Here is a 23,171-nt window from a genome sequence, read left to right as displayed (position 1 = left end):
TGGAACTCCCTTCCACTCCCCCTCAAACTCGCTCCTTCCTTCAACACCTTCAAGCAAGCCCTCAAAACAGATTTCTTTAAATTGGCCTGCCCCACATCTACCACACTCTATCTCTCTCAGTCAACCACCTTTTCCACAGTCCTACCTTATGTGTCCCCCCCCCCCCTCCCTTTAGCTTGTAAGCCTTGGCAGGGCTGCCCCCTCCCTTAGTGTGTCCTTCTTAATTTTGCTACCCCAGCAATGACACCCTTCTAATGGACTAACTCGGACTTGCTTTGCCGGGTCTCTGTAAAACGCATTGTATACCTGTTATGATCGCTTCTGCAGCGTTTACTGCTGACTGCACTGGTATTGCAAACCAAGCAGTTCTAATGTCATTACATGCATTTGCTTGCATAGTTTGGTTTGCACTTAAACTAGTTGCTGATTCCATCTGCAGTCGCTCTGAAGTTTATGACAGTTTAATATGCTTTTGTGTAAACAAACATTGTCTGCTCCAGTGGAGGGGCGGTCCCTTTCCTGCAGGCTGCATATCATTGTCTGCCTTTTCCTGCTATCAGCCTGTGATTAATTACCATTCACTTGTGTGGGAATCTGCAGGTCTGCTCCCATTGGATGACCTCAGTATAAAGAACTGCTTCCTGCAATGCCTCATGGGCTATCATAGTTTCAGACTCTATCTGTTACTCTGCTCGTGCCCCACCTCGTTCCTGGTCCGTGTGGACTGCGCTGACTCCTGCGAAGGGGTCAGCGAGTCCTCCTAGTTCTGCTCTTGTTCTAGAAGTTGCTACTTGCTTGTCTTGTGTCATATATTGGTTCATCGCCAATATATACGCATACTTGCGCATTTTGTTATTTTCCTTGTATTCGTGTTACGTTAATATATCAGTGTCGCTGATATATACGTACACGAACTGTTTATTTCCTGTGTTCAGTTAGTCAGTTTTCCAGCACGTTTTGGTAGTTTGCGCGTATCGTGAACACCCGTGCTGAGCTAGTTATCCTGTTCCTGGTCCTGTTTGTGGATTGCGTTCATCTCTGCGAAGAGATAACGAATCCTTCTGAATCCTGTTCCTGGTCCTGTTTGTGGATTGCGTTCATCTCTGCGAAGAGATAGCGAATCCTTCTGAGTCCTGTTCCCTGTATTACTTCAGTCCTAGTCAGCGTTCCTGCTTATGTCATATATCGGTTCATTGCCAATATATACATATGTTAGTCAGACGTTACGAATAGTTTCATTGATAGCTGTAATTGTAATACGCTAGGAAAACATACTTATTGTATATTTATCTGTGTTACGTTCATCTATCTCGATCCTGCTATTCCTGTCTCTCCTGTCCTGTCTTTGTGAGGCACGCCATCGCCGCAACGCATTGGCTGCCTCATTCCAGTCTGTCTGGTCTTGGACGCTTGCTGTCGCTAAGTAATCGCTAGCTAGCAAGCGTTCATTCTGTCTACCTGTCCTGATCTCCTCAGTCCTGGTTTATGCGCTCAGCGCTACTTTGCGCTGAGACGTTATTACGAAAGTGTTTGTGGCTGTTCAGATCTGCACCGGCTCTGTGCACCACAATCTCCTATTGGAGTCAGTCCTCTCCTCCACTAAACTGGGGATATCCTGATCCCTTGTGCTGGTGTGTGTACCTCCTTCACGTCAGCTTATGTGTTGTATGCTGACTGTGGAGATTACACCCCCAAGCTTAACATTATGATAGCCCCTTTACCAATCCCCATTGTGGGGGGGGTTCCCAGCAAAAATGACACTGTTTGTTTTGGTTCCTGTTCCTTTAAGAAATTTGAGAAGCTCAATTCTGAAACAGAAAATGAGTTTTTTTCTTAATGTGCCAGGTTCCTGGCCAATCCTGAGCTCCAGGCTACTCCTGTTTCAACGTGGGCCCCCCAGCTAGTTTATGTTTTATTTAAGGGAAGATTGTTTCAGTGGGCCTACGATGTCTTGGATCATACCAATTTAAAAGAAAGACCACTGGAATTTCTAGCGTTTGTGATCCATAACTGGCTGCGCAAAACCGATTTGCCTAGCCCTTTTGATAAGCTCCTGGCAGCTTGTCAATCAGCTGCTCCTTCTACTGCCTACAAAAATAATCAGCAAGCAGATAATTGTTCTGATAACTTTTCTTCTGCTAAGGCAGCAGGGTCTAAAGCCAAACGTAAACGCTCCAAAAGAAAAGCGTTACAATCAGCGGAGTCGTTGCCCTTGGCGACTGCGCATCAGATCTGTAACGAGACTCCACCATTAGCAGATAATGAAATTCAGTCACCATTCAGGGGAGTCAAATGGACCTATGAAACTACTAATGAACTTTCATTGCTAGCCAGGGAAAATAAAGGTTCTTGTTTAAATGAATTATCTGAATATGATTATGAAGATATATTACAGAGTATTGAACAGATCAATTTATTCGTGCAGCAAGGGAAATTTGCATACACTACAGTTCAATACTTGCTACAGGTATTGGAGATCCTTAGGAATAAGAAATTGGCCAATCACCTGCTAAATAACCCAATGTATGTTTCTGCCACTAACACATTTGCAAACTATGATCAGCCGGAATGCTCAGCTGTTAAATATGCATGGGATCCTCCATTTGAGAAAGGAGAGATGGAAGCTCTGGTCTATGAATGGAAGAAAGATGCAAGTTCATTTTGTCAGTTTTACAGTGCAAAAAGTGAATTAGTATTGAATGCATGCATTAAGTCTGCTTATAACCTAATAAAAACTGGTGTGTGTGGGTATGACTTTGTGGCTCCATTGATCGATGTGTGGAGAATGATTCTGGACGATTTTTATGCAATTCAATCAGTTGATACCAGGGAAGACACACTGTCAAGTGGAGATTGTTCCACTTCCTCAGTTTCTGAGGACTCGCCTGCTTCAGCACCTTTGGCTGATTCAGCGAGTGATTCTGAGCTCCTTTTGTGTGAAATTGAAGTTCCTGTAATTCCACCCTGTACCATGGATAACTCAGTGTTACTTCCCAGTAAGACAGAAATTACTAATACTTCCTTAATCTTGCCCTGCACAAATTTCTCAGCAGAGGACCCAGAGGTCCTGCTGACTTTCGAGTCCAGCCTAGCCAGTACTCATGACTCTTTGTTTAGTGAAACAGACACCAGAAAAATCTTGCCTGTCTCTGCAAACACTTCTGCAGAAATTACCTGTGTTAATAAAGTTCAACTCCTGTCTGATCCAGCAGATGCCAATAGATGCACTACATCAGTTTCCGAGTCCCAGCAATCCTGTCTAGTAAACTCAGAACCCCAGCATCTGAATTTTCCAATTTTACAAATGAATGGTGATTCAGATGCGCAAACATTGTGTCTTGATCTTCCTGTTTCTACACCTCGCTCTAGTTTCGTGAATAGCTCAGAGCATCTGCTATGTGAACCTGAAATCGCAGAATTATTACCTTGTTCAGAAAATTTTCCAATAAATTTGCCCTGTACCATGAATTGTGCAGTAGATCTCTCCAATGAAACTCAGGTCACAGAATCATTATGCTGTCCAGCAGGTGCTTCCATGGTTTTGCCCTGCAATATGGACTGTTCAGTGATCCTGTCCAGTGAAGCTGTGGTCGCAGAGTCTTATGCTTCACCCAGTACTTTGGATACTTTAAACCCTTTAGCAGAGGAGGCTGAAGCACGGCTTACCTCAGTTGGTGTTGCAGTAATATTCACTTGTCTAGCAGCTGTTTTGGAATTACAGTCTGCTCTAATAAAACTTGATGAATTTCTGCCCAGCGAAGCAGAAGCCATTGAAATATTGTCCTCGTCAGCAAGTGTGTTAGATACCTTGCCCTGTACACAGTCTGATTTAACCAATGTTGTTGAGTCCCTCTCCAGTGTTGTAACAGCCGAGGAACTCCAGCCCTGTCCTCTGAATGTTTCAAAAGTCTTGCCCTGTAACATGGATAATTCTGACTCGCTGGAAAAAATAATAGAAATCTCAGAATTTCAGTCCGGGTTAATGAGTGTTTCTGAAACCCAGCCCTGTATCCTGGAAAATTCTGGTTCTCTGGCCGGTGTGGCAGAAGTTCCAGAGCCCCCTTCCTGTCCAGTGAGTTACTCAGTTTTGCCTAGTTCAGTGGGGATTGCTGCAATATTGACTTGTTTTGCAGCCCTTCATGAGCTCCAGTCCAGTGTATTTGATGAGTCTCTGTCTAGTCCAGAAGAAGCTATGGGAACCCTGTCTAGTTCAGTGCATACATCAGAAGATTTGCCCTGTCTTGTAAATGCCCCTGAACATGATTTGTTAATAACCCTGCTGGAATCAGCGACATCTAAGTCTGATCCTGCAGTTTTTAGTGAGAATCCAGTAACTATGAAGTCTAGTCATGATGAATTTTTTTTGCCCAGTTCTGGTTTCGGTCCTGTCTTGACTGACTTTGAGGTTCGCAGTTCCTTGACATGCCCAGAGGTTTCTCTTGTGCCGGTGTGCCCAGATGTGCTTCGTATGCCAGACTGCCCAGATGTGTCTGTGTTAGCGTGCTCACGTGCTTCCCTAGTGGAGACATGTTCTGATGTTGCCGGTTGGCCTGCATGCCCGGAGATGGTTCTGGTCCCTAAAAGCCCTGATCTTGATGTTTGTCCTTGTGACCCTGACTCTGGAGTTGCCCTGGGTTCCATAGGGGTTCTTGATAGTTCTCCATGTGAGCCTAAGGGGCGTTCTGACCTGTGGGGATCTCTTTGGAGCTTCCAAGTGTTCTGGGAGATCTCTGAGGAAACTTGTCCTGGTACCTTGGACTGGTTCAACGGTGGGTTTTGTGTTGGTAGGGACAGTTCCGGTGGGCATTGCAAAGGCTTTGGCGTTTTTGGACAGTCCTTGGAAGGCGGTGGGTATCGCGCAGAGAGTTTCTTGGGGTTGTTTTCTGGAAGTCGTGGTTCTGATGGGTGTCACACTGAGGCTTGTAGTGCTGACGGGCATGGTTCGGTAGGTTCTGGTTCCAATTGGTCTAGTTTTGGTGAGACTGATTCGGGAATTTGGTTTTGTCGGACGGATCCGACCTTCATGAATTTTCAGTCAGATCAGTTTGCTGGATTTCCCACTTCTGATTTTTTGGTTTGGGTGGTTCAGGAGAAATATGTCAGTTTTCATAGGCGTCCAGAGGCCGCGTTTAAGGGAGGGGGTACTGTTATGATCGCTTCTGCAGCGTTTACTGCTGACTGCACTGGTATTGCAAACCAAGCAGTTCTAATGTCATTACATGCATTTGCTTGCATAGTTTGGTTTGCACTTAAACTAGTTGCTGATTCCATCTGCAGTCGCTCTGAAGTTTATGACAGTTTAATATGCTTTTGTGTAAACAAACATTGTCTGCTCCAGTGGAGGGGCGGTCCCTTTCCTGCAGGCTGCATATCATTGTCTGCCTTTTCCTGCTATCAGCCTGTGATTAATTACCATTCACTTGTGTGGGAATCTGCAGGTCTGCTCCCATTGGATGACCTCAGTATAAAGAACTGCTTCCTGCAATGCCTCATGGGCTATCATAGTTTCAGACTCTATCTGTTACTCTGCTCGTGCCCCACCTCGTTCCTGGTCCGTGTGGACTGCGCTGACTCCTGCGAAGGGGTCAGCGAGTCCTCCTAGTTCTGCTCTTGTTCTAGAAGTTGCTACTTGCTTGTCTTGTGTCATATATTGGTTCATCGCCAATATATACGCATACTTGCGCATTTTGTTATTTTCCTTGTATTCGTGTTACGTTAATATATCAGTGTCGCTGATATATACGTACACGAACTGTTTATTTCCTGTGTTCAGTTAGTCAGTTTTCCAGCACGTTTTGGTAGTTTGCGCGTATCGTGAACACCCGTGCTGAGCTAGTTATCCTGTTCCTGGTCCTGTTTGTGGATTGCGTTCATCTCTGCGAAGAGATAACGAATCCTTCTGAATCCTGTTCCTGGTCCTGTTTGTGGATTGCGTTCATCTCTGCGAAGAGATAGCGAATCCTTCTGAGTCCTGTTCCCTGTATTACTTCAGTCTCAGTCAGAGTTCCTGCTTATGTCATATATCGGTTCATTGCCAATATATACATATGTTAGTCAGACGTTACGAATAGTTTCATTGATAGCTGTAATTGTAATACGCTAGGAAAACATACTTATTGTATATTTATCTGTGTTACGTTCATCTATCTCGATCCTGCTATTCCTGTCTCTCCTGTCCTGTCTTTGTGAGGCACGCCATCGCCGCAACGCATTGGCTGCCTCATTCCAGTCTGTCTGGTCTTGGACGCTTGCTGTCGCTAAGTAATCGCTAGCTAGCAAGCGTTCATTCTGTCTACCTGTCCTGATCTCCTCAGTCCTGGTTTATGCGCTCAGCGCTACTTTGCGCTGAGACGTTATTACGAAAGTGTTTGTGGCTGTTCAGATCTGCACCGGCTCTGTGCACCACAATCTCCTATTGGAGTCAGTCCTCTCCTCCACTAAACTGGGGATATCCTGATCCCTTGTGCTGGTGTGTGTACCTCCTTCACGTCAGCTTATGTGTTGTATGCTGACTGTGGAGATTACACCCCCAAGCTTAACAATACCCTGATTGCAGGTATAACCTTGTGCTATGTTGTATAACTGTGTGCTACCTCTCTGTCTGTCACCCCTTGTTATAATGTATGTGTCCCTATTTATTGTCCAGCGCTGCGTAATATGTTGGCGCTTTATAAATACAATAAATAATAATATTTGTCAAGGGGTACTTGAGATAATGTTTACTATGCTATGGGGGTACTTGGCGAGTACAGGGTTTTAAAAGGGGTACATACCAATAAAATGTTGAGAAACACTGCCCTAGAGGGTTTTCCCTTACAGTCTAACTTTAAAGGGACCCTGAGCAGTAATTAAAACTGAAAACCAGATTACATGGGGCTTCCTCCAGCCCCCCCATATAGCCCACGAGGTACCCCTGCATCTTCCTGCTTCTTCTTCTGGTCCCGCTGGTGGCTCCGGTAATTTGGTGACTTCGGCTAAAGTTGCCCGTGCACGCACCCTGCGCGTCATCACGCCAGCCGCCGTAAGAGTCCTGCGCATGCGCGGTTCAGTCTTTAAGATTTTAGACCCCTTTGTGCCTGTTCATCTACCTTGTGCCATTTGGCATAAAATGATCTGTGTTATGATTTTATGATGGTAATAATAAAATGTTCGTTTTAGTGAATGTAGCAGTATAATTGGCTGTTATTTTATGCCCCCAATACATTTGCGTCAGGACGGGAATGTATGACTTGTGGATGGACACCAGATAAACGTCTCGCTTCTGGTTCTGTGTATGACAGGCGGGGAAAGATCTCCTGGATGTAAAGCCTGGTGGTGCTGGCCTGGACAGCCTGAGGGCAGACATCCATGACCTGACTGCAAAGTTAAGCCAGCAGGATGTCACTATGGCAACCCTAAGTGAGAAGGTCTGTGAGCTGGAGCGTGGCCTGCACGGGCGAGAGCCGGGGGACATCAGTGCTCAGGTATAGTAATGCACCTTTTTATAGCTACTTTCCATTTCAGGTCTCATTCATGAAAGCAGCTGCAGGAAAACAGCATTAGTATCCAGGTTTTCTGGGGTGATTTCATGTGCTTTAGGACAGAGATGACTGGAGAAAAACAAGATGCCACCAAAAAAGGGTGAAGGGGGGAATAGAGACTGTTGAGGTTGAGTGGGGGTAGCGCAGAGAGCAGCCAGCCCTGGGTCTCAGTGTGCAGGGAGGGTGACGAATGCCCCCCCCCCCCCCCCCCCCCCTGCAGCTGGAGTGTCCCATCCGGCGGCCTACGCCGCCACCCTCCCCTTGCCTGTAACTCACTAGCTTCCTGGAGTCCAGCGATGTCAGACTTCCTGTCACCACTCAGCACTCCATCAAGTGCTGGCATCGCTTCCTGTGCGCATGGTTTCTCGTGACGCAGGAAGCGGTGCCAGGCAGTAAGGGAACCGTGACAGGAAGTCTGCAGACATCGGTGGATTCCAGGACGCAGGTAAGATAAAAGCACGTCTTCCGCTGTGTGCTATATTCTGCACATCTACCTATACTGGGGGCAACTGTTCTAGGCTATCTATGCTGGGGGCAACTATTCCAGGCTACCTATATTGCGGGCAACTATACTAGGCTACCTATACTGCAGACAACTATTCCAGGCTACCTATACTAGGGGCATACTACCTGTAGTGGAGATCTATATACATGGCCCGTCTCTCCTTCCCTGGCAGGCGTTTTGAACCGGGAATCCCTCTCCCTGTGTTTACCTCCGAGATGGCGACAAATATTGTCCCTAATCTTGGGGGTGGGTGGGGTTGGCTATAGTGTGGCGATTGGGGGGGGGGGGCAGAGAGGGCACTGTGGGGACACGGAGGCATGTTATAAGGCAGAGAACATGCCTCTGTGTCCCATCAGCCCCTCCCAACCGCCCACCTCGGGTTCTCTTTAAACATACATTTAAAAACACACAAATAAACATGTGAGTTGGCAATACTGAAAATTACATTAGCTGGCAAGTGTTACATCAACACCTCAGGATCTCAAAATCACCCAAATGGGAGACCAACACCCACCAATACAAATGGGCAAACATTGATCCCCACGGTTTTTTTAATCCACATTTATAAAGCAAACATTTCAGAACAACATAGCTTAAATTGGAGAAAGAGGAAGAGGCATCACTTTGTAGGGGAGAACTCGACCACAAATGTCCCTGTTCAACCCTACTATGATCATATTACCCGAAGCCCTATACAGGTAGCTAGAATTGATCGTGGGAAAAACATCAAAGTAACTTTTACAAAATCAAACCCATCAAAATCACTTCTATACCGGTAACTCAAAAATCTTAACTTTAACTTAACCTTTAACTTGGCTGCAGTTGTGAGTATGGCGTGGTTTTATTTATGTTTATTGTTGCTAGGTGATGGCGCTGCCGTGATTGGCTGTGAGCGCATCTCCTTTACTTTTGACTCGCCTCCTACTGTTTAGAGCCGAGGCTGGTTGCTTCCTATTGGCCAGGACGCTTAGCGCAGATGATAGGCTCCAGTGTCCGGTCATGTGGTTTGATCACATGACCGGCGATGACGTAGTTCCACTTGATTGCGGAAGTGCTGGGAGCGTGATGCGCACATTACTGTCTACTGAGCCAATGGAAGGACACCAGCGGTTCCCCTATGGGATTAGATACCTGGTAGGTGTGCGTCTAGCATATGATCCGATTGGAGAATTTGAATGTATCTTAACCACTTGAGGACCCACCCTTTACCCCCCCTTAAGGACCAGCGCTGTTTTAGCTGATCTGTGCTGGGTGGGCTCTGCAGCCCCCAGCACAGATCAGGGTGCAGGCAGAGCGACCAGATCGCCCCCCTTTTTTCTAGGGGGATGATGTGCTGGGGGGTCTGATCGCTCCTGCCTGCCGGGTGTTGCGGGGGGGGGGGCACCTCAAAGCCCCCCTCCGCGGCGAAATCCTCCCCCTCCCTCTCCTACCTGGCCCCCCCTGGTGACCGGGCTGCACAGGACGCTATCCGTCCTGTGCAGCCAGTGACAGGCTGTCACATGGCGGGCAATCCCCGGCCGCTGATTGGCCGGGGATCGCCGATCTGCCTTATGGCGCTGCTGCGCAGCAGCGCCGTACAATGTAAACAAAGCGGATTATTTCCGCTTGTGTTTACATTTAGCCTGCGAGCTGCCATCGGCGGCCCGCAGGCTATTCACGGAGCCCCCCGCCGTGAATTGACAGGAAGCAGCCGCTCGCACGAGCGGCTGCTTCCTGATTATTCAGCCTGCAGCTGGCGACGCAATACTGCGTCGCTGGTCCTGCAGCTGCCACTTTGCCGACGCACGGTATAAGCGTGCGGTCGGCAAGTGGTTAATTTCTCCATCAGGTCCGCGTTACCTTCCCTATCTGCATACCACTTGGGAGTTCCGCCTTAGGGGCGGAACAGGGGGTATATAAATGGGATTTGATTGATGTTTGTGTATATGACACTTTGGCAACTTGATAAAGGCCGTATGGGCCGAAACAGCGGGCTGTCGCTGCCTGTCACTTTATTCATGCAATAAAGCATAAGAGCTGATAAATACATCTGGAGTGCGGTGCCTATCTTTGTGGAAATTTGACTCAAAAATCTTAGTCAACGGGACAACAGAGATGTGGTGGAAATGGAACAAAAACACAAACTTTAAAGTAATACTATAATTGCTACAAGCTCAACCAAATCGCTGATCAATGCTGTAGCAGGAAAAATTGAAACAACTTTTCCTCAGTTGTATAATCTATTTCCTGTGCTGGGCAGTGTAACCTGAAATGGTATCCTGAAGACAGCTGGGGCCGTACAGTCATCAAAATGTCTTTCATATAAAATTCCATCTGATGTCCTTTTGATCCCTTATCATACTTGCTGATCTGTCTTCCTTTTAAGAAGCTTTCTGAATTTCTGATTAAACCGTTCCTCTCTGCACCTTATTGCTTTGTGAAACTACACTTTCTGTACTGTACTCAGTGAGCCCAGTGATTATTTTTAACTTTAGATGGGCTTTCATTTAAAGCAATCCTGAAATGAGGAAAAGTATAAAAGTTAAGGGGACCATACACTAGCCGATTCCAGCCATTGATCGATTCTATCAAATCTGTTGATCGATTTGTGGCCGATTTTGATCGATTTGATCTATCTGAAATCTAGGTCGATCTGCTGCTGGGGCGTACAACTCAGCACACAAGTAATCCCCCCCCCCCTCTTCCGTTTCTGCCCACCAACAGAGATTTCTGTTGGTGGGCAATATTCTCCCCCTCCCAGGAAGTTTTTTTTGTTGTTTTTTTTTTAAAGAAATATTCTATTTATTTTTTTTACATAAAAAAAACTTTTTTTTTTTTTTTTTTTATTATTTTTGTAATCCCCCTTTCTCCGCCAGCTAATCAGCCTGATCGGCTGTTATTGGCTTCAGCCTATGACAGCAGACCGCTGTAGTGCCACCCAGGGGCACAGTGCTGCCATAGTAAATAGACGGCGATCGCTGCTGGGAGACTGATGGCGGAGCGGAGCGCCGTCATTCATGAGGAGATGTACGTGCATCGCCGCGTGTGATCTCCTGCAAGCCCCGCCCCTAGCACTTCACTACAATTGGCGTGGAGTGGTCCTGGGGCTGTCTTGCGGGACTCATGCCAGTACTTGAAGTGCTACAAGCGCGCATCCAGATCGCTTAGCTAGTTTATGATCCAGAGGCAGTATGTCTACGCCCCGCAGGACTTCATCTAAAAGCAGTGTTCCCCAACCCTGTCCTCAAGGCCCAGCAACAGTGCATGTTCTGTAGAAATCCACAGAGGTAGTTAATCAGCTCTGCTGAGACACTAATTACCTCACCTGTGCACATTTGTAGTTTTCTGCAACGTACTGTTGGTGGGACTTGAGGACAGGGTTGGGAAACTCTTATCTAAAGTACCAGGGGCATAGATATACGTACTGCAAGGGGAGGACTGGGACCTTTCGGCCTAGAGGGAAAACACAAACTAGAGGCTCATTTTCACGGCAGCCCAAGCCCAAATGACAGCACACACGTGCCCAATGTGCTATTTGCCAGAAGTCACATGGGAATTTCAGCAAGGACATTCAAAGCGACAGCATAACTGGTAAAGTATAAATGCACACGCATTGGGTGGCACAGAGTACATTTTGGGTTACACCGGCCAGGGTTTCCGTCGCGTTCATCGTTTGTGATTATTGCACTCGATTGACCACTTGGCCCAGAGATTTCCCAGCATCTCAGATTGATACATTCAACCAATTTCCACCCGAAATCAGTCAAATCTTCAATTGGGCATGCTTGTGGTGGCACGGATTTTCATCTGATTCGATAATAATTATCAAAACAGTTAGTGGATGGCCATCAAGTTGAGAGATGTATGGCCACATTATTTCCCCAAGGCTCACCCCCCACACACACACATTTATGTCCTCCCCTTCACCACCTTCTCTACTAATCCCTTAGATATGCCCCTCTTCCATCTCTGATTACTCCCCCCCCCCCCCCCTTTCCTTTACCAGACCCTTTTTTCCCAGGGATCCTGCAGGCAAGCCTCTGCTCTGCATCATGCTGTGTATATTTACCAGCTTGCCTGCCCTCTAATTGCTCTGTAATTGGGCGTTTACTTTCTTCGGCCAGCCTAGTGGTTCACATTGTTATACAAAAACATGAAACATGAATGGACCAGTCACTGTACCAGCCCTAAATCATTAAATGAGAGACAGCCTGGGGGGAAATCTCCCCCCTTCCCCCCTGGCCAGTCCTCCCCTGCGTACTGCGCTGTAAACACCCACTGTGTGCACTCCTGCACACGTTCTCGTCGCCGCCTGATAGTACACTAATCAGTAAATGGGAACAGAGTATTAATTAACCCCTTACCTTCCTTCCCATAGTTACCAAAATAAAACACCTGTACAAAAGTGACATTTAAAAATAAATACATAAATATTTACCTTAGGGACTTTTTTAATATGTATGTCATGGGGGTATATTAGTTATTATTGCAAATAAGGGCTTGTAATTAGTGACTGATGCAAAACTGAAATAATACACCTTTTATTTCCAAATAAATTATCGTCACCATACATTGTGAGAGGGACATATTTTAAACCTTGTAACAAATAAGCGAATATAATCGGACCTTGGGACAAATAAGCAAATATAATGTATGGGTTTTATTTTAAAACTATAATAGCCGAAAACTGAGAAGAAAATTATTCTTAGCAAAATGTACTACCCAAAGAAAGTCTAATTTGTGTCGAAAAAAGAAAAACACGATATAGGTCATTTCTTTGTGATAAGTAATGGTGGTGGCTGGAAGGTGTAATGGTTAAGGGCTCTGCCTCTGACACAGGAGACCAGGGTTCGAATCTCGGCTCTGCCTGTTCAGTAAGCCAGCATCTATTCAGTAGGAGACCTTAGGCAAGTCTCCCTAACACTGCTACTGCCTATAGAGCGCGCCCTAGTGGCTGCTGCTCTGGCGCTTTGACTCTGCCAGGAGAAAAGCGCGATATAAATGTTATTTGTCTTGTCTAATGATAAAGTTATTGGCGAATCAAAGGGCGCTGAAATGTGAAAATTGCTCTAGTCCAAAAGGGGAAAAAACACTTATCGGTGAACTAGTTAAGGTGGCCACACACGGTAAAATTATCCAATTTTACAGCAATTCGATAACAACAAGGTTTTTTTGTTTTGTTTTTTTTTTCCAAGTGACAACTCCGATCGGATTTCCTGTTGTTGTTTTTTTTTGTTTGTTTGTTTGTTTGTTTTTCCCACAATCGCGAGAAAAGATTGCATGGTGTGTGGTAGATTGAAAAAATGTCTTGCGTCTCTACATTATAAAATTGTCAGACTTTTCAATAATTTTTTTTTCATAATTGGGGAAAAATTGAACATACAGTATGTGTGGTACATTGGTCAGATTTTTCAAATGTTACAATCAATAAAAAAAAAATTGATTGTAAATCTTGAATTGAAAAAAAATGTAACTGAACGGTGTGTGGCCACCTTTTGCTGTGCCATTTACGGCTAAGGATTCGGTGCATGCTGCAGAAATCTGTACTATTTGGATGGCAGAATTGAAAGTATAGGCAGCGTTTCCCAGCATTTCCCAGCCTGATTCGGATTGCATTCGTTCCTCTGCATTTCTGTCGTGTTTTTTTGCTGTTCTCTATCCAGCTTTGGTGGAGGTTTGCATCCCCTGCCATCCAATCCAGAAAGTGACTGTTTAACATGAGTAAAATCGGGGTTCCCTCTCCATCTGCACGATTTGTGGTCCCCTACAGGTGATCCACGTTTCAGTATACATACGTGACTCTTCTAAGTGCAAGGAAATACTACTACATAATGTTTCTTTGGCTTTTTATTTTTTCAAATGATACAATCTTAGCTATTACAGCAATCAATCAAATGCTTCCTATAATTGCAGACCAGCTTTTTGCACGTCTCCACATGTATTTTTGCCCATTCATCTTTAGCAATGAGCTCCACACCGTTCAGGTTGCCATGCTCTTCTTGCCATCACCCCGATTTTTAGCTCCCTCCACAGATTCTTAATTGGATTCATGTCAGGGCTCTTACTGGGCCACTCCAAAATGTTAATGTCGTTGTCTGCTAACCATTTATTCACCACTTTTGCTGTGTGTTTTGGGTCATTGTCATGCTGAAATGTCCACTGGTGCCAAAGGCCAAGTTTTTCTGCAGACTGCCTGATGTCATTGAGGATCCTCATGTATTGCTCTTTTTTCATGGCGCCGTTTTCTGTAATTAGGTTCCCTAGTCCATTGGCTGAAAAACACCCCCAAAGCATTAGGTTCCCACCACCATGTTTGACAGTGGGGATGGTGTTCTTTGGGTTGAAGGCTTCTCCTTTTTTATACCAAATGAAGGAAACATCATTATGAGCAAACAATTCAATTTTTGTTTCATCTGACCATAACACAGAAGACCAGAAGTCTTCTTTGTCCAGATGAGCATTTGCAAAGGCCCAGCGAGCTTTTGTGTGTCTTATCTGGAGAAGTGGCGTCCTCCTTGGTTTACATCCGTGGAACCCAGCAGTGTGCAGTGTCCATTGGATTGTAGCTTTTACACTGCCAACAGCAGACCCCAGATTAACCAGGATGGCCTTGGTGGTGATCCTTGGATTCTTTTTCTCCTCTCTCACTATCCTCCTGGCCAGCACAGGTGTCACTTTTGGTTTCCTCTTTGGTCCTCTGAGATTTTCCACAGTGCGAAACAACCTGTATTTTTTTTAATAATACTTTGCACTGTAGCCACTGGTACTTGAAAACATTTAGAAATGGCCTTGTAGCCGCTTCCTGACTTGTGAGCAGCCACAATGCGCAGCCCCAGGTCCTCACTGAGCTCCTTTGTCTTAACCATGACTGTCCACAAACCAACTGCAGAGAGCTGCTGTTTTTCACCTGTTGAGTTGATTAAAACTGTTCCCAATTAATAAGGTTAATTAGGATGCTTTAGAACAGCTTGGACTATTTGGAATGGTATAGAACTTTGGATTTTCCCACAGACTGTGACAGCTTGTGAAGGGTATGAATAATTTTGGACGGGACACTTATTGCTCAAATGTAAATAAATGCTGAGAAGAGCTTTTTTTTACACAATCATGTCTCTTGTACATCGTCTTATTATCTTTTGGGAGACACCTATGTCATTTCCTGTTAGGCGCGGGTAGCGGCGCATCGGCGGCGATCGTCCCCAACACGCAGCTAGCAAAGTGCTAACTGCGTGTTTAAAAAAAAAAATATATGAAAATCGGCCCACCAGGGCCTGAGCGGTGCCCTGCGGCGGTTTCGGACGAGCTGAGCTCGTCCATACCGCCAAGGAGGTTAAACAATACCAGTTGCCTGTCAGTCCTTCTGATCCTGTGTCTCTTACACATTTAGCTATAGATCCTAAACAAGCATGCAGATTTGATGTTTCTGGCTGAAGTCTGCTTACACGTGCTGCATGCTTGTTTCGGGTGTGTGATTAAGACACTGCTGATGCATGAAAGATCATCTCTCACACTTCAGGTGTCCTTTAAATCTATTTTTCTTTGTAGAAATTGATACTGCTACAGAGTTCTGAGGAAAGAGGTCATTGCCGTGTGTATAGGTGTCGGCTTTGATCTTCTTGCCACCTCATGGAGTTTTCTTCCTGCTCTGCTGCCTCACGTTTATTTCCTCACTGACCATCGCCAGCTCACAGGAGTGCAGAGCTGTCAATTAAGTTAGAAAACCGTCCAGCTGCAGTTGGGCCACGTTCATCCGCCTCCGTAGACTATCCCTGCGCAGTGCTTTGTGAATGTATGAAAGCTTTGATGCCCATTGCTAACATGGCGAGAGACTCCCCACCACCCCGCCCCATCCGTCTTCTCATCTCTGTCATGTGTCTTCACATTCATGGTTCTGTGAGGTAGCTGGAAAGCCTACAAAGTATCACTTTTATTTATGCGGCTATAAAAACTGACAGACAGTGATAAATCGCGGCACGTCAGGCGCTTCTTGAGAAAACCGCTTGTTCGGCTGACCATTCGCGTCTCCAGCAGAGCCTGTGGCAGGTGCGGGTTTGGCAGCTTTCATCTTTGTTGTGAGTGGACGGCATTTCCGTGGACGGCAAATCGTTTTCATGGCTTTGCGATTTTACTGCTAATAAAACTATACTTGGGAAGAAAGCCGGGGACAAAGCAATTTTGTGATCTCTAAAGCATCAAGTGTTTCAAAACCGAAAAGATACTTGGCTGAAGTGAGAGAGTTTGAAGCAACTGCTATCTCTAGGCTGTCTTCCATTTTGTGTACTGTCTGCTCAAACTGCACAGAACTTTATTTGTATGTTATCTCTCAGGACACCTGTTTTCCTTATGATAAGTCTCAAAAGTGTATTTGTCAATCATAATCAAGAGAAGGCTTTCTATCTGCCTCATATTGGAGTGTATCTGTGTGTTGGTGAGTGAAAATAGATTTGCAGTGTTCAGCAGATTCCACGGCAGGTCTTCAGCTGCTGTGGGCGTGTCGGCTACTCTCGTAGCGTCTGCATCTCTCACGTTACAAATAGCGGCTTAACTAATAGGTAGTACCACAGGAGTACGACTTGTGATGATCTGTGTAGTTGGGATGATCAATGAGATGCAAATATTTCCAAGTTTATACAGGATTATGTAAATATGTAAGTAAATTTATGCAGCTTGAAAATGGACCAATCGTCCCACCAAGGTTTAAATTGGTAGGTCCATTCTCAAGCTGAAGGAAGTTGCACACAAATTTACATAATCCTGCATAACCTCGGAAATATTTGCATCTCATGGATCATACCTACTGTGTAGCCACAATTTCAGTACTGAGGCTTTTGGCGCAATCTTTACACTTGTGTGTTGCACTTTAAAGGGTGCAGTGGGATGAATTAAAATAGAGAAGAGGGAGGAAATTTAGAAGGCAACGGGAGCATTAACCCTTTCCAATCCTATGTTGGACTAGGCAGGGCTATGAATTCGCTACAAAAACCATCCAACTCTAATTTCGACTCTTCAGTTTATGAAACCACCAACTCCGACGTCAGGTATCCAAAAATTGCTCCGACTCCTCAACTCCAGCTCCACACCCCTGGGACTATATCTGACATCAGAAGCCTCTGGATAATCCCAATTTCTAGGGTCGGCGAGGCGAGTGTCCGCCCAGGGCACAGTGATGCAGGAGGGAGCCCCAGTGTGCCCGTGGCTCCCCCCTCCATTATCTATACTGGGGGTACCTTTACCTGGCTACTTATACTGGGGACACCTATCCCTGGCTAACCTATATTAGGGGCACTTATACCTGGCTAACCTATACTGGAGGCACCTATACCTAGATAAACTATACTGGGGGCACCTATACCTGACTGACCTATACTGGGGGCACCTATACCTGGCTAACTATAGTGGGGGTACCTATGACCTAGCTACCTATAGTGGGGGCACCTATACCTGGCTACCTATACTGGGGAAACCTATACCTAGCTACCTATAGTGGGGGCACCTATACCTGGCTACCTATAGTGGGGGCACCTATACCTGGCTACCTATACTGGGGAAACCTATACCTGGCTACCTATAATGGGGGCACCTATAACTGGATACCTTTTCTGGCAGGGCTAAATACTGCATCGCAGAGAACGTTCTCGAGTCCATGGGGTGGGGGGATGCAATTTTTACACCTTCGTCCTGGGTGTAATTTAGCCTAGAAACTGCCCTGCTCTGGATGGTCCAGTGGCACGTCTGATCCTTTTTGAGAGCACCGCATTCCTCTCCCTTTTTTTTGGGGGGGGGGGGGGGGGAGGGCTGCAGCCATGCTCAGATGACTCAATAGATTACAAGGTGTAACAATACAATATAAACAGTACAACAGTTCACAGTACAAGATAATGATGGATTACATCTGATGCACTGTGTGACATTGTAGCGCATTATATCTGTATTTTGTAGGCGTCGCATTGTGCAGAGGAATGTGGTGTACCGGGCTTGTGCAGTGTGTCCTCAGTGGAAGAGGAGGAGCCAGTAAAGTGCAGGACCGGAGGCCAGGAGAGGCTGGATGAGCTGCCAGAGAGGATGATATCTTCCCCTTGGTCAAGTGAGGCCTACGGACCACAAAGCCAAGCAAACCAACAAAGGTGACCGCAATGACCATTTAATATTTTGGTTTCTTATTATAGCAAATCTCTGTTTGTGCTTAAAGGACAACTGAAGTGAGAAGAATATTTATTTTCCTTCTAAACAATACCAGTTGCCAACCCTGCTGATCTATTTGGCTGCAGTAGTGTCTGAACTATAGCAGAAACAAGCCTTCTGGGCAGCTTCCGGGATGCGGGTGACTGGTGAGTGGTTAGGGAGGGACCCCTGTGGGAGGGATGGCTCCTGGGGGAGCTGTGATAGGCTGACTGGGGGACGGAGGGTGGGAAAATTGATAAAAAATACATTATTTTATTTTTTTTAAAAAGCAAAATATTTGTAAAAAAAAAAAATAATAAACATTGGGGGAGCAATCAGACCCTACCAACAGAAAGCTCTGTTGGTGGGGAGAAAAGGGGGAGGGGGAATCACTTGTGTGCTCAGTTGGACGGCCCTGCAGTGAGCCCTTAAAGCTGCAGTGGCCCAATTAGGAGAAAATGGCCTGGTCACTAGCGGGGTTTAACACCGCGATCCTCAAGTGGTTAAGAGCTTCCAAGGCCATCTTCATGGGACACACAGAAAACGTTGCATCTCTTCAGCGAATATTTGATAAGATTGGGTAATTAGGACAATTCCAATACCTGTATAATAGTATCATATTAATAATGTATTTCAGATCTGAAGAAGGCCTCTATAGCAGGCTGAAACAGCTGCCTCCAGATTCCACATGTAATGGTGACACATGGCTGAGCGCACACCAGTTGGATCCGTATCACACTGGATGGGATACTCCATCGCAGAGCCTCTTGATAGACCAGAGCTGTCTGGACGCCATCTTGCCTAAAATAAAGAGCGAGTTGTGTCAGTCACAAAATGGCCGCCAGTTCCCAGAGATGAACTTCCTGCTCCTTGGTACTCATGACATTTCTGCATCTGTAAGTTTTAATATATAATTCAATGCATCACTGGTTCTGGATTGTGCATTATAATATGTATAAAATGCCCAGGAATCTCCTTTACTGAGAAGTGAAGAAGTTACTCAGTAAGGCCCGGTTGTTCACACTTGCATTGAAGTGGCAAAAGGATGCGTGAAAGCGGATCTGATCACCGGTCGATTGGATTCGTTTGCACTCCGTTTCCCTTTCACTGCTTCTAGTGTGAAGAAACATTCCGTTTTCTCATTGCCCCCAATGCAGCGCTTCAGCTTCCGTTTCTGCTCCACTGGGCTCAGCGGTCTGGGAAAAATTGGCACAGCAGGAATCTTGCAGTCCGTTCAGCGGATCGTGCGGAACTGATCCGTTTGAACGGACGGATGTGACCGGATATATAGGTTTACATTGGATCTATTCGGATCCAGGAATGGAATGTTTTTTTCAAGTCTAATGTGAACCTGGCCTAATAAAGTTGGGAAACTAGATGCGAATAATTACCTTTCATGTAAATCGTGTGCAGCTTCGAATTGGTCCAATCAAATGTACTTCCTACCAGTTTTGATTGGCCAAAATCTAAGTTGCATAAAATTTGCATGCAGGAATTCTTAAAGGATACCCGAAGTGACATGTGACATGATGAGATAGACATGTGTATGTACAGTGCCTAGCACACAAATAACTATGCTGTGTTCCTTTTTTTTCATTCTCTGTCTGAAAGAGTGAGATATCAGGTATGTAAGTGGCTGACTCAGTCCTGACTCAGACAGGAAGTGACTACAGTACGACCCTCACTGATAAGAAATTCCTCTTTTTATCTCTTTCTTGCTCTCAGAAGCCATTTTCTGCTAGGAAAGTGTTTTATAGTTGGAATTTCTTATCAGGGAGGGTCACACTGTAGTCACTTCCTGTCTGAGTCAGGACTGAGTCAGCCACTTACATACCTGATATTTAACTCTTTCAGACAGAGAAAGAAAATAAGGAACACAGCATAGTTATTTGTGTGCTAGGCACTGTATATACACATGTCTATCTCATCATGTCACATGGCAGTTGAGGTATCCTTTAACATCACATTGGCCATCGTTAACCATGACTTGTACACAAGTGCTGCCCTCCACAGGACTTCTGCTAGTCAGTCAGGAACATCGTACAGTGGGTGTGTTTTATATGCATAGAGCAACAAGTGAAAGCACACCTGTGACAATTCACTCATTAACCGTTTCAAAGGAATTATCTTGTTTGAGGTAAGTGTACTGCTTTTGACCTCAGTCGGCAGAACTCGTTGTGCTGTAAATTCTTGGAATGTTTTGATGTTTCTCTGCTAACAGAGGCTATAAAAACTGTTGTTGTCTCACACTGCCTCCTAGTGTCAAGTGGCCATAAATACACATTACAGCTGTACAAATTAGTAGTATTGAAATGTGACTAATGAAAAAAAAAAGTTCTAAAATTGGCCTGGAACCAGGGTTGCTCGTAAACTACGCCACTGCGAATCTACGTGTCGTAGTTCGCAACTACGCATCATAGTTCATAGACGAAGTTTAAAAACATCGCGTACGTATTTCTGCGTAGTCATAGTACCACCATTTGAAGCTTCGCCCGCTACGCGTAGTTAATGTATGTATTACGAAGTCAACTACGCGAGTAGTAGCTGCGTCTATAGGGATCATTGCGCATGCGTAGAAATATTATTGCCCTTCTATACGTATACAATTCCGCATTGGAAGGTGGAATGTATGCATATATTAGTTCACCCATGCGCATATTTAGCAGATTATTGCGGAAATTTTTCCGCACAAGGGCATAAGCGACCGTATTTTAACGCGAGGTCTACGAAATGCAAACGTAGCGAAGTTTCTGATTTCGAAGCCGTAGTTTGGCGTAGCGTAATTGCGTAGAACTACGCATAGTTCCAGCGTAGCGAAGTTGGCTGATTACGACTGTCCCTACCTGGAACACTTGCAAGCCTCTAAATAAATTGGCCGTTGAAGGGAAAAAAGTTACTTACCTCAGTACAGGGGAGGAAGCCTTTGGATAATCCAGAGGCTTCCCTGATGTCCACGACCACCACACTGCTGGCTGGGATCCACTTCATGGCCTGCGTGGAAGAAAACGTGGCTTCAAGCAATTTTCATCTTTAATGTCGAAGATTTAATTTACTGTTGAGGATTCTTTAGAGCCTAGGTTCTCAACATGTGGTACGTGTACCCCAGGGGGTACTTCTGATGGGTCCAGGGGGTACTTGGGCTTGATGCATTTAATTAAGTTTAATAAAAGTATGGTTTCAGAAAATAATAAATCCTATATAAACAGCCAAACTAGTATTTCAGCTAATTAAAAACAATAGCAAATGCTTGGAAACGGTTTAGAAACAATTATCAAGTATTACTATTAAGTGTATCTGCATCAAGGGGTACTTGAGATATTCTTTACCATATCAGGGGGTACTTAGCCAGCACAGGCTTTCAAAAGGGGTACATACCCGTGAAATGTTGAGAAACACTGCTTTAGAGCATCACAGCACAGGAGGGGCAAAGGAAGATCAGGGAAATCTCTGAGGTAAGTATCTAACTTTTTTTTTCCTATACTGATTACAGGTACCCTTTAAGCGAGCTGGTCTAATGTTTCCTATTAATCTTTTAAATGTACAGAGCTGAACAGAATGGACTATGGTCTTATCAAGAAATGTACAATTTGTGGTTAAATCTGCAGCAATTAAAATGTCTTCTCCTCCTGCAGCTGGGCGGAAACGAATCCTTCTTATCTGCAGCAGAACGATTCCTGCAGGACGAGGACAGGAGGGCTGGGGACTTCGAGAGGACTCTGAATTCTCATATTGAGGAACTCCAGCGGCAATCTGAGCACACAGTGACCAAATATACAGCACATGACTACAGCAGATATATAATGTCTTCATGAGAGACATGCAGGAGAGTAAATGTGATGAAACCAATGGAAACCCTCATGGAACTGCAACAGGCCACATTTCTAAAAGTTAAAATATGCTTCAGGATTCTTTATTATACTGACACGTAAAGAACAAGTCTAAGCTGCATAAAATTTGTGTAAACTCAAAATCATTAGCATCTTATGAACCACTTGCGGACCAGAGTAGTTGAAATCTACGCCCTGTTGATGTCGGCTTATCCCTGCCAGAGTATAGATTTCATATTTCCAGCATGTGCACTCAGACGCCATTCCCGTCCGCACTGGTATTGCAATGCTATAACCCAGTGCTGTCCAACTTCACGGGCATGGAGGGCCATTTTTTTTTTCAGACCCCATGGTGGAGGGCCCGAAGGTATTTGCTAGAGCCACAGAATTCCCCCCCCCCCCCCCTCCAGGAAAAAAATGCAGTTAAAGGACAATTAAATTGGCAGCACTTTCCACAAAATGCAATGCAATTTACAGCAGATTCCCACAACATGCAATTCAAGATTTCGGTGAAGCTGTGTGGCGCGCACCAAAAAACATGAGGGTTCCGTTGTGCGCCGCGCCGAAAAATGGGTGTGGCCATAGACCAGAATGTGGGTGTGGCCACAGGTGGAGACAAATTTACATTAGGACAATGGGACATTTGATTAGGACAGTGGTGGCGAACCTTTTGGAGGCCGAGTGCCCAAACTGCAACCCAAAAGTCACTTTATCGCAAAGTGGCAACAGCAATTTAAACTACATACAAACGTTTTAACTCATACATGAACATTATGGAAAATCCAAGTTGAAAATAAGCTTTGAAGATAAACAGTTTCATCCATCCTACTCTTGAAAAATGTATTTTTTTTTAGAACCTCCCAGTTTTATTTTCCGTTTTAAAAAGCTAAAAAAGTAGGTTTAATGTTATTGTCTCATATGATGATTCAGCTTTTCCCATAGTCTCGCAGTTAGCAATCATGTGACCCCCAACAAGACAAATTCAGCAATCATGATGCCCCCAACAAGACAAATTTAGTTTTCGTTTACAGGATAACGTTTATAACAAATATCGTTTACAAGTTCGTTTTGACTTTGTATTATACTTATTTTTTCGTTTGTAAATTTCGCTTATATGAGTTTTAACTAGTTTTTTCGTTTTAAAATTACGCTTACAAACCTATAACAACTAAAATTTCG

At 45.0% G+C, this 23,171-nt stretch overlaps 1 protein-coding gene across 3 annotated transcripts in view; it reads left to right on the top strand.

Moving 5' to 3' along the window:
• Positions 1-22,820, top strand: part of DEUP1 (deuterosome assembly protein 1) — a 75,600-nt gene extending 52,780 nt beyond the window's left edge. For 2 of the 3 annotated variants that reach the window (XM_068264899.1, XM_068264891.1), the window contains 4 exons: positions 7,281-7,463; positions 17,944-18,128; positions 18,803-19,061; positions 21,798-22,820. In XM_068264899.1, coding sequence (XP_068121000.1) covers positions 7,281-7,463; positions 17,944-18,128; positions 18,803-19,061; positions 21,798-21,977 — 807 coding nt within the window. In that variant the 3' untranslated portion in view covers positions 21,978-22,820. The remainder of the gene's footprint in view (positions 1-7,280; positions 7,464-17,943; positions 18,129-18,802; positions 19,062-21,797) is intronic. The other variant, XM_068264900.1, reaches the window with a different exon arrangement.
• The last annotated feature ends 351 nt before the right edge of the window (positions 22,821-23,171 follow it).

Source organism: Hyperolius riggenbachi, chromosome 2 (assembly GCF_040937935.1).
Source record: "Hyperolius riggenbachi isolate aHypRig1 chromosome 2, aHypRig1.pri, whole genome shotgun sequence".
Lineage (NCBI taxonomy): Eukaryota > Metazoa > Chordata > Amphibia > Anura > Hyperoliidae > Hyperolius > Hyperolius riggenbachi.
Note: the sequence above shows the minus strand (reverse complement) of the source record. Positions and strands in the feature narration are given on the sequence as shown.